This window comes from Eumetopias jubatus, unplaced genomic scaffold, assembly GCF_037043125.1.
Source record: "Eumetopias jubatus isolate StellerSeaLion01/CBP00866 unplaced genomic scaffold, mEumJub1_p1.0 scaffold_7, whole genome shotgun sequence".
NCBI lineage: Eukaryota > Metazoa > Chordata > Mammalia > Carnivora > Otariidae > Eumetopias > Eumetopias jubatus.
In genome coordinates this window covers 12534497-12547227 of record NW_028274813.1, presented here as the reverse complement: position 1 = coordinate 12547227, position 12731 = coordinate 12534497, and the positions used below count along the sequence as shown (strand labels likewise).

General features: G+C 38.2%; 1 protein-coding gene across 1 annotated transcript in view; it reads right to left on the bottom strand.

The window, feature by feature from the left end:
• The window catches only part of CATSPERB (catsper channel auxiliary subunit beta), a 106804-nt gene that overhangs the window by 21817 nt on the left and 72256 nt on the right, over window positions 1-12731 (bottom strand). The window contains exons 17-18 of the mRNA XM_028102368.2: window positions 3490-3680; window positions 699-1034 (exon numbers count right to left, since the gene is read on the bottom strand). Of these exons, the coding sequence (XP_027958169.1) occupies window positions 699-1034; window positions 3490-3680 (527 nt within the window). The remainder of the gene's footprint in view (window positions 1-698; window positions 1035-3489; window positions 3681-12731) is intronic.

Here is a 12731-nt window from a genome sequence, read left to right as displayed (position 1 = left end):
CCAATGCCTGGGCATTAAAATCCATCCCGTTGCCTATATGGCCCATACCTGTGCCTCACATCATTCAGGGTGCCACAAAGTAGCTAATTTCTTTGGCTTTGAGTTCCCTCTTCATTTCTGGTGACAGGATTTTCTTCTCTTTCCCTCCCTCCCTCCATCTTTCCCTTCTCTCTTTCTAGCTCAGTTATTTACCAAAATTTTTGTTTTATTTTTCCAGTGTGCCATTTCTCCATCATCTTTAGTAAGTGTAATGTTACTTTTGTAATAAATAAATGCCATGGAAAAATGGGGGAAATAGAATACTATTTAAAAGGTATTTTCTGGCTTAAAATAAATACTTGAAATAACTACAACAATATCAAAGGAACGAAACAGTTTTCTTTTCAGAGGACAGCAAAAATCTAAACTAATCCTGTGTAAACTTGGGCTGCTAACTTAACCTCATTTTCCTCATTGGTAAATGAGGATTAAAATCTAGCCTTTTAGAGTTGCTATAAGTATTAAATTAAAAATACATAAAAATAATTTAGTACAGAGCCTCGTACATAGTAAGTGTTCAATAATTTGAAGCTAATACTGTTATTAACAGAATGCCAGCTACTATGTAAGCCAAAGATAATGGAAATATCAAAGAGTATATTTTACATTCAAGAAAAACAACATCTCCTTTTGATGTTTCCCAGTAAAAATAAACTTACCTTTTGTATTAGGTATGACCTTAACTTCTAAAGTACGAGATTTCCCCAGATCAATGTATTTCAGGATATTGAGGGACAGGGAATGATCATGTTGAAACCAATAATTACATGGTTTTGCATATATAGACCACATTCGTCCATTCCTGTGCCCCAAGTTGTATAAGAACCAGGAGTCTTTTGGGAAGGTCATATTGTTGAGTACTCCTTCAGGCATGGTAGCAATAGCTAAAGCATTCTTAGCATCTAAAACGCTTATGATCAGGAAGCTGCTGTAACCAGGAATCACCACAGTCTTCTCTATATCCAGATCTTGAAATGAGGAATTAGTACCCGGAGCTAAAACAGGAATAATTTATTATAAAATAAAATAGCCAATGTTCTTCAAGCATACTGGTGGACATAATTGATGAAAACATTATTTGAGTTTTTAAACTATGGTCTTAACCAGAGAACACAGTGGCCAGATTTGAGGTTAGAATTCAAATTATTTTGTAGAAAATATATCACAAATATGTCAAGCACAAACCTCTACTTAAACCTTTACTATGAAACTAGTTCTATAAAATCCTCAGCAGAAAAAAAAAAAAAAAAACCCATGTAGAGCTAAGTAATTATAAGAAAGCTGACTTCTTTACTTTAGAACTGCCAAGAGCCTTAATAACTTAGAATCTTTATTGTAATTCTACAAGGATAACATAGCCAATGTTTCCCCAGGATATTTATTGAGTAGACGAATAATTGATTGTTTAGGAAGAGCATGAAGACTTAAAAGAAACTAGATTTTAGGGCAGGACAGTGAGGAACATTCCCATGTAAGAGGATGTGAGAGGAGCCACAAGAGGACTATTTCAGGGAAGGGGAGGTCGCCATAGTCAAATGTCTTTGATAGGTCAGGAAATATACCACCACACCAATGTTCTCCACATTCTGAAAAAATCAATAGAAGTAGTCAGAAGAGACCATCATAGTTCCCTTTATTGTATATGCATGCTCTAATTTCTCCCACTCTATTATTTTTCTTATTTATTGGAGCGAGAGAGAAAGAGAGAGTGAGGGGGAGAAACAGAGTAGGAGGAAGAGAGAGAATCCCAAGCAGACTCTTCACTGAGCGTGGAGCTGGACACAGGGCTCGATCCCAGGACCCTGAGTTCATGACCTGAGCAGGAACCAAGAGTTGCACGCTTAACCGACTGAGCCATCCAGCCACCCCATTATTTCTCCCACTTTATACAAACCAACAAAAATCCTTTTCCACATTCCCTCCAACTGCCACATAATCTCTCTCCTCCCCTTATAGCAAAATTGCCCCCCAAAAAGTTGCTTTCATTCACTGTCTTCAATTCCTCTCTGTTTAGAGAAATTCAGTTCCTACTGTTTAGAACCTAATCCAATCAGACTTTTTGTCTACACTACTCCACCCAATGAAAGATTTTGTCAAGGTTACCAATGACTTGCCCACAGATCTGCTGGCTGGTTTTCCTTCCTCATCTGACCTGACGCTACTGGTTCCCTCCTTCTTGAAAGACCTCCCTCACACTTTCTCTTAATTCTTCCCTGAGCAGACCATCCACTCTCCTGTCCTGTGGGAGAAATTATGGGGCAGCTGGATGGCTCAGTCGGTTAAGCGTCCAGCTCTTGGTTTCTGCTCAGGTCATGAATTCAGGGTCCTGGGATTGAATCCTGTGTCCCCCGTCTTCCTAAACACTAACTGTTGCAATGCCAAGGGTTACAACTTTGGCCTTTCCCTTTCCATATTTATACTCATCTTCCAGGTGATGTCATCTGGTCTCCTAGCATCAACTATCATACATATACTGACTGCTCAAATTTCTCTCTCCAGTCCAGATGCCTTCCCTGAACTCCAGGTTTGTCTTACTAAATATGAGCCTCATTTCTCCACTTGGATGAATAACAGGTATCTTAAACTTAATATAATCTCTCACCTGATTACTGCAATCACAAAATTGATTTTTCTGCTTTCCTTCTTGACTTCTATCACCTGCCCAGCCCATTCTCAACACAGGAACCAAAGTGATCTTGTTAAAACCTAAGGCCAATTGTGTTACTTTCTGCTTGAACACCTCCAATGGCTTCCCATTTACTCACAATAAAAGCCAAATCCTTACAATAAATGATACTAATGTTGGATTTATATCTATTGTATATAATCCTTCAAATAGAAATATCCTACATAATTATATTTTTTAACATTCTATTTTTTTAAAGATTTTATTTATTTATTTGACAGAGAGAGAGAGAGAGAGAGACAGCGAGAGAGGGAACACAAGCAGGGGGAGTGGGAGAGAGAGAAGCAGGCTTCCAGCCCAGCAGGGAGCCCGACGCAGGGCTTGATCCCAGGACCCTGAGATCATGACCTGAGCCAAAGGCAGTCGCTTAACCAACTGAGCCACCCAGGCGCCCCCCAACATAATTATTTTAATATGTAGGGCAAAATCTACATGGACTTCGTATTTTCTTTCTTTTTTTGGGGGGGGGACTTCCTATTTTCTTTCACTTCTCCTGAATACTGTTTAAGACAAAATAACATTATAGGAATAAATGACAGGCACTACTATTGATGAAATATTAATGAAGTTATAGCTAGATTTTATTATATTAGAAATTAAAAATTCCTCCAGGAACCTAAGCATATGTAGATTTCAGCAGCTTGCCAATTGGACTAAATTTTGAAATCTACTGTTCTTCTATAAATGAGCATGAACAATCTTCCCAAAAGATAATTCTTCATTTTTTTCTAGCCATCAGAGATGTACTACATTATTACACTTACTTTGTGATTGAAGAGTAAGTTCATAGAAGATATTTCCAGTTCGATTAATGGAAAGGGAACTAGACAAACAAGGGCTCGTGTTCACTTCTTCTATTCCAAAAGGGTCTATCACTTCCGCAATAACAGAGGACAAAAATCCATCAGGAATGTTATGTTGTAATACCTTTCTTATGTAAGCTGTTCCAGTTTTCCTAAAAACCAAACCAACAAACATCAAGCCATCTGGATAAAACAGTGGTTTAAATGAATAAGCTTGTGAACACATGATTTACAAATACACCACAAACAGCCAACAAATGAATACTTGGTCAACATTTGTTCAACCTCACTAGCAATCAGTGAAATGCCAGCTATAGCCACTGGATACAATTTCCCACCCATCAAATTAGCAAAGATTTTTAACTGACAGGGTTCAGGAGCAGCAAGGATTGAGTGGAGATAGGCACTCATCCACTACTGATGGGCCATAAATTGGTACAAGCTTCCCAGAAAGCAAATTGACATTATGTATTAAGAGCTTTAGCATTATATTTTTTCCCCTCTGATTCCATAAGTCTACTGATAGGGCTCTATCCTAATGCAATAACTTGAAACAGAGAAAAAAACAAAGCTTTCCATACCTGAGATGTTCATCATGGCATTATGATAAAAGTTAGAAATAAATGACAACGATAGGAAAATTAAGTAAATGATAATACATGATCCACTTAGAACAAATGCAACTATTAAAATCGTATTTAAAAAGTGTTTTTAAGTACATAAGGAAAGCGGTCATATTATAATGTCTAAATTAAAGAAACAGGGCGCCTGGGTGGCTCAGTTAGTTAAGCGACTGCCTTCGGCTCAGGTCATGATCCCGGAGTCCTGGGATCGAGTCCCACATCGGGCTCCCGGCTCAGCAGAGAGCCTGCTTCTCCCTCTGACCCTATCCCCTCTCATGCTGTTTCTCTCTCTCTCTCTCAAATAAATAAATAAAATCTTAAAAAAAAATAAATGAAAGAAGCAATGTGAAAAATGCTAATTAAAAAATTAAAAATGCATATTTAAGAGGTTAATTGGTAATTCATCAAAATGTTAACAGTTGTGATTTTAAATCGCTTCTTCATGTTTATCTGATTTTTTTTTTAAGATTTTTAATTTATTTGACAGAGAGAACAAGTAGGCAGAGCGGCAGGCAGAGGGAGAGGGACAAGCAGACTCCGTGTTGAGCGTGGAGCCTGATGTGGGGCTGGATCCCAGGACCCTGAGATCATGACCTGAGCCAAATCAAGAGTTAGTCGCTTAACCCACTGAGCCACCCAGATACGCCCATGTTTATCTGACTTTTAAGAAATTTGTACAATGAGTAAGTACAAGGAAAAAAAATCTATTTTTAAAATGTTAACTTGGGATGTCCACATGCCAAAAAAAAAAAAAAAAAATCTAAACACAGACCTTACACCCTTCACAAAAATTAGCTCAAAATGGATCACAGACTTAAAAATGCAAAACTATAAAGCTCGTACAAGATTAATATAGGAGAGGGTGCCTGGGTGGCTCAGTTGGTTAAGCAACTGCCTTCGGCTCAGGTCATGATCCTGGAGTCCCGGGATCGAGTCCCACATCGGGCTCCCTGCTCAGCAGGGAGTCTGCTTCTCCCTCTGACCCTCTTCCCTCTCGTGCTCTCTATCTCTCATTCTCTCTCTCTCAAATAAATAAATAAAATCTTAAAAAAAAAGATTAATATAGGAGAAAACCTACATGACCTTGGTCATGGGAATGACTTTTTAGATACAACACCGAAGGCATGATCCATGAAAGAAAAAACTTGATAAGCCATACTTTATTGAAATTAAAAACTTCTCCTCTGTGAAAAACACTATCAATAGAATTAGAAGACAAGCCACATATTGAGGGGTGGAGGCACGGATATTTGCAAAAGACGCGTGTGATAAAGGACTGTTACCCAAAATAAACTGTAGAGCAGGAAAAAAGCCTTTTTTTCTCTACCTCCCTAGATTCTGCACTTGGGGCCCTGGAAATTAAAGTGACAAAAAACAGATTACAAGAGGAAAACAAATAGAGTTTATTAACCTGTGTGTCATGTTCACACATGAGAGACATATCAGTGACAAGGAACTCAAGGGGATGGTTAGAACCTGGAGTTTATAAAGCATTTTAACAAAGAACAGTAAATTTGTAGAGAAATGACAAGACAAAGGAAAAGGGGTTGAGGCTTTCAGGAGTGCCAAACTGTGGAAAAGATAATATACGAGGGACACTCATAAAAGAGAAGTCTTGCCTAGTAAGATTTGTTATGTAGATGCCACTCAAGTCTCTAGGCTGATAGAATCTCTGGAGATTAGGGATCATCTTGCCTTTCCTAGGAGGGAGAGGAAGGGCAGAGATTTCTTTCTTTCTTTCTTTTTTATTAAAGATTTGTTTATTTATTTATTTTAGAGATAGAGCTTGAGCATGAGCAGGGGGAGGGGCAGAGGCAGAGGTTGAGAGAGAATCTCAAGCAGACTTTGCAAAAAGTAAATAAAAATAGAAGGGCAAAAATACAAAATGCTGACAACACAAAATGTCTGCAAGGATATGGAGCAACAGGAACTCATTCATTGCTGGTGGGAAGGTCAAACGGTACAGCCACTTTGGAACACAGTTTGGCAGTTTCTCATAGAACTAAAAATGTTCTTACCATGTGACCCAGCAATCACAGTTTCTTGGTATTGATCCAAATGAGTTGAAAACTTAAGCTCACATAAAAACCCAAATAAAGATGTTTATAAGAGCTTTTATTCATAATTGCTAAAACCTTGGAAGCAACCAAGTTGTCCTTCAGTAGGTGAATGGATATATAACTGGGGTACATCCAGACAATGGTATGTCAGTGTAGGCTCACAGATAGTAACAAGTGTGTCACCATAACGCAGGGCGCTAATAGTGGGGAAGGGTGTGTGTGGGTGTGAGGGTGAGTATATGAGAACTGTACATTCGGCTCAGTTTTGCTGTGGACCTAAAACTTCTCCAAAAAATAAAGTGTATAGATGGAAAAAAAAACAAAAAACAAACCTTAACATCTTTGCATCTGAAGTCAATGACCAATGGTCAGGCAGCCACCTTAACTACCAAAGCTATCTCCCCACTTCTCCACTGGAGTCTCTTGTATTCAAGTATCTAGGGTTGCTCTTGGGGGTAATCATGTTCTACCATTCCAGAAGAGGTAAGAAATCAGATTTTAAAGGAGGAGGAAAGGAGATTTGGAAGGATGGTCTTAATATTACAGGAGTCAGTGAGTTCCTGAGGCTGAGAGGAATATCTGAGTGGGGAAAACATTGCAAAAGGAGAGACAGACAAATCTCATCAAATTTAACTACCTACACATGCTAAGCTCCCATTCCAAGACGGAGGCTGTCCTGGCCCCCACCCCCTTCCCACCCCAATGGCCTACCTCCTCAATGGCCCTTCTACCACACCATCTCACTATGCACCATCCACATAGGCTTCCTTCCTATTTATTAAACACACTGGATTTTTTCTTGCTCCAGGCTTTTACACTTGCAATTTCTTTTGCCAGGAAAGCTTTCCCCTTAGCTCTTTGCTCTTTGTTCTCAGCTCTTTGCTGATCATTCTCAATCCCTTGGTCACCATATTTATTTTCTTCTTAGCATGTGTGAGATCTAAAACTATTCTGGTTTTTGCTACCTATTTGTCACCTGCCTCTGGTCGTTAGAATGTCTTCTCCATTTGTGCAAGGACCTTGTCTATTTTGCTTACTACTATCTTCCCAGTACCAGCATAAGACTAGACACATGCTAGGCACTCAATAAATATTAGCTCAATTATTGAATAGCTTTACTAAAAATGTGTAAAAGTTGGTGCTTTCCTTTTAAGCAATTTAGGAGGAATATTGACATTGTTATCACTTTTAGGATTTATGAAGATTCCTAGGAACAACTGACCTTGTTATGAAATGAGAGAAGTTCCTTCTCAATACTTGATCATTTGTGAAGTGACTATAATTCCCCAGTTACCAAGCAGATACAGTTTTTTACCAGCATGGGTATTTAATCAATTCCTACTGTGGGAAGGAGTTTGAGTCAGTACCCAACATCTCATTGTAGGTGGTACCTACAAAGTATCTGTTGTTGAGATTATATAAGGCTTTTGACCCCCACGATCCAGATTCCTTACTAATGCTCTGAATCCCTTCTTTTCTGCCATCTAACTTTTGGTCCTGAGTCTTATTCCTCAAACTTTCTTTTGAATTCCAAGTCTACCGTTTGCCACACTACCTGATCCCTCACCCATAGCCTGCCTGTCTCAGGTACCTGTCTTAAGCACAACATGAGAACCTCAGATTCCATCACTGTGATAGACAACGTGTAGCTGGATGCAGCAAGCAGAATACAGGTGCTGAAGTGTTTTTTAGGGCAAAGAGCCAGGCAATGAAGCAAAGTAATGGAAATTGCTCTGGCTCCGTTGTCCTGTTAGTCTACCTCCCAAATATTTCTCAAATCCCTTGATTCCTCTCCATTTCTACTATCAACACCTTAGACTAAATTATCAAAATTTATCATAGACTACTAAAAATGCCTTTTAAATGATCTAAATGAATCCACAATTGACTCTCCACATCATAACTGCAGCGGTATTCTTTTAAAAAGCTAGATTATTTAAGATAAATAAGTTTGTAAGTTTAAAGAAGGCAGCAATAATGGTGTGCTGTGCATTTCACCTCTCATCTCTATGCCATTCTACATGGAGAAGAAGAAAGTGCTTCTCCCTATGATAAGCCAAGAGGAACTCCAAGGGAGACTTTATAAGCCAACATGTCTTCTGAGGTTTGAGGGGCATGGGGATCAGAGTTAGACTCATCCTAAGAAAATATAAAGAGTGGAGACAGACCAGACATCTAGGGTTTGAGGTTATATATGCAGGGATAAAAATAGTAATTAATTTTAGGAGCACCTGGGTGGCTCGGCTGGTTAAGCATCTGACTCTTGATTTCAACTCAGGTCATGATCTCAGGGTCATGAGATCGAGCCCCATGTCATGCTCTGTGCTCAGCAGGGAGTTTGCTTGAGATTCTCTCTCTCCCTCTGCCCTTCTCCCCCTGCATGTGCGCTCTCTCTAAAATAAATAAATAAATCTTTTTTTTTTAATATCAATTAATTTTAGACTTTAACTTAACGCACATATAAAATTCTTGTATAACATGAAAAAAGATTCTCAAAACAAAAACAAAACATAAAAATCCAACCAGAATATAAAAGTCCCAATCCAGTAAAAGAAAAAGAAAAAAATGGGATGAGAGAGAAAAAGAACCTCAAAATATGGCAAACAAGACTCTTAACTAACTGAGAACAAACTGATGGTTACCAGAAGGGAGATGGGGGGTGGGGAAGGGTGAAATAGGTGATAGGGATTAGGAAGTACATTTATCATGATGAGCAGTGAGTAACATAAGGAATTGTTGAGTCACTATATTGTACACCTGAAACTAATACAACACTGCACGTTAACTATACTGGAATTAAAAATAAATAAGGCAAGCAAGAGAAGAGAGCAAAAAAGAAACATGAAAAAGTAGGACAAATAGCACAAAAGATGGTAGAAATTAATTCAAATATATTAGTAAAAAACAAATAAGTGTAATTGGCCTAAACTCTCAAATTGAAAAACAAAACTTGTTAGATTGGCTAAAAAACATAAAATCCATGTATGTCTTTTATGAGTGATACATAGGCAGGTGAAGTAAAAAGAAAAATAAAAGAAATCGTATACCAGGCAAGTATAGGCTTGTAAGAAGGCTAGTAAGATTATATGGATTATACACTCCTGCAAAAAAAAAAAGACCCAAAAACCCACTGTAACTCAACAACAAAAAACCAAACAATCCAATTAAAAAAAAGGGCGAAGGACTTGGATAGATATTTCTCATGTGAAGATATACAAATGGTCAATAAGCAGATGAAAAGATGCCCACCATCACTAGTAATTAGGGAAATGGGAATCTAAACCATAATTAAATACCACCTCACATCCATTAGGATGGCTTTTATAAAAAAAAAAAAAATTAAACAGAAAGTAACAAGTGTTGGCCAGGATGTGGAGAAACTGGAATGCTTGCGCCTTGTTATTGGAAATGTAAAATGGCATTGCTGCCGTAGAAAATGGTATGAAGTTTCCTCAAAATATTAAACACTAAATTACTATATGATCCAGCAATTCCAATTCTGGGCATATACCTCACAGAATTGAAAACAGGCTCTCAAAGAGATATTTCTACATCCATGTTTGTAACAGCGTTATTCATAAAAGCCAAAAGATGGAAGCAACCCAAGGGTCCATTGATAGATGAATGGAAAAGTAAAACGGGGCACATTTTTCTTTATGGATGTGTGTATATATGACATACAGTGGAATATGATTCAGCCTCAAAAAGGAAGGAAATCCTCTCACAAGGTACAACCATGAATGAACCTTGAGGACGTTATGCTAAGTGAAATAAGCCAGCCACAAAAGAACACATATTGTATGATTTCATTTATATGAGGTCCCCAGTCTGGCCAAATTCATAGAAACAGAAAGTAGAATGGTGGTTTTCAGGCACTGTGAGGTTGGGGACACGGGAAGTTATTGTTTAATGGTGACTGAGTTTCAGTCTGGAAGATGAAAAAGTTCTGGAGATGGATCGTCATGTTTGCACAATAATGTGAATGTGCTTAATGCTATGGAATTGTACACTTAAAGATGCTTAAAATAGTAAATTTTATGTTGTATATATTTTACTACAATGAAAGCACTGAATACAAAATAAAAGCATTATTTTTTTAAATTTTTATTTGAGAGAGGGAGAGAGTATGCAGGGGGCAGGGGCAGAGGCAGAGGGAGAGAGAGAATCTCAAGTAGACTCCCTGCTAAGTGCAGAGCCCAACTCAGGGCTTGATCTCAACCCTGAAATCATGACCCGAACCGAAATCAAGAGTCAAACACTCAACCAACTGAGCCACCCAGGCGCCCCAATATAAAAACATTATTTTTAAAAAGCAAGTAAGTGTTTATCTGAATCTTACCCTTTAGTGCTACCTACTTAACTCTTCAGTCTTTATGTGTAGTTGCTCTAATAATACCCCTTCTCCATATATTTATTGTGTGTGTATATTTTTTAAAAAGGTTGAGATTGGGAAGTCATACCAGTTGGCTTTCCATTTGTCACCTCTACAGCAACATGGGTCTTCAAGTCCCTGTGCAAAATGCCCAGTCATCATTGCCCAGCTGGCTAACAGACCAAAATAATGAGGATAGATACAGTCAGTCTATGCTATGGGCATTCAGGATAATTTCCAATTACAGTTGTCACTACACATGTCCTAAGCAAAACTGGGAATGACTGAATTTGCCTCTTGATAACCTTCTGTTTCCTTTTCCTTCAACATTCTCCATTATGACTCAGGGCTTAGCAGCCCCCAGATCAGCATTTCCGAGTCCAAAGTGACCCATTCTAACTGTGGAAACACCTTCATAAAGCCCTCTTTTTGCCCAACTAGGAATGCCCCGGTTTCCAGAAAAATCTTTCTCTTCAACACTCTCCCAAACCTTGTCAAAATCCCCTCTCCAAAGTGGCTGACGTCAGCATGACCCGAGAAGAGTACTGAATGAATGGTTATTCTTACAGGAATGCCTAATGGGGTACCAGAAGATCTGGTTTTAGATTTCCTGTCCAGTTTTTCTTTGACTTTCAAGCATATACAGAAGTCAAACCAAAAAACACACACACACACAAAAAACCACAAAAAAACCCACAAAGCATTATAGAAATAAAAATAGTCACCAAATAGCAACAAAATGTTCAACTCATCAGGAAGATTTAAAAATTCAAAATTTATGGGGCTCCTGGGTGGCTCAGTTGGTTAAACATCTGACTCTTAATTTCAGTTCAGGTCGTGATCTCAGGGTCGTGAGATCAAGCCTAACATCCAGCTCTGCTCTGAGTGTGGAGCCTGCTTAAGATTCTCTCTCCTTCTTCCTCTGCCCCGCCCCCCCCAAAGAAATTCTTAAACTTACATGTATCTAACAACAGCCTCAAAGCATATAAGACAAAACTGATAAAACCACAGAAAGAAATTGACAAATCCAATAACACGAGGAAATTCTAATACAACTCTCTCAATAATTAATAGATTGAGCAGAAAAACATAATCAGTAAGGATCCAGAAAATTGGAACATTACAATTAACAAAATTAATCTGACAAATATTTACATTGCACTGAACAAAAGACTATATAGTCTCTATAAACACATGTGGAATATTTACAAAAATTGAGCATAATAAATAGCCTAGTCCTTCACCATAAAGAAAGTTTCAACCAATTTTGAAAAATCACACTTCTGAGAAACAGGAAATTCTGATCTTAAACAAACTGTTCCAGAAAATAAAATTAAAAATTTCATTTACGACCCCGGTATGATCTTGTTTAAAAAATCATGTGAGGACTATATGAGAAAGAAATTACAGGCAAAAATCACTCATGAACATAGACACAAATATCCTAAATATTAGCAAACCGAATCCAGAAATGTACGAAAATAGATAACACACAATGACCAAGATACGTGTATTCCAAGACATCCTGGTGGGTAAATACCAGAATTAGGTGTGTGAAATCCACAATATAATTTACAACATTAACTAAAAGGTTAAAGGAGAAATTCTATATATAAGCTCAGTAGATGCAGAACCATTTGACACCAAAAATAAAACACCTCTTAAACTGAAAAAAAATTTTTTCTATAAGCAAAAGGGTTAAAAGAAAAAAAAGATGAAACGCATAATACATAATGGTGAAACGTTTTAAATATTCTTTTAAAAGTCAGAACAACAGGGCCGCCTGGGTGGCTCAGTCAGTTGAGCATCCACCTTCAGCTCAGGTCATGATCCCAGGGTCCTGGGACTGAGTCCCATATCCGGCTCCCTGCTCAGTGGGGAGTCTGCTTCTCTCTCTCCCTCTGTTCCTCCCCCTGCTTGTTCTCTCTCTCTCTCTCTCAAAAAAAAAAGAACAATAAGAAAGCCCACTGCTATAGTCTGAATGTTCATGCCTGTTCCCTCCCTATTCACATAAGTCGAAAACTTACTGCCCAAAGTGATGGTATTAGGAAGTGGGGCCTTTGGGAGGTGATTTAAGTCCTGAGGATGGAGCCCTCACAAATGAGATTTGTTCCTTTACAAAAGAGGCTCCAGAGAGATCCCGAGCCC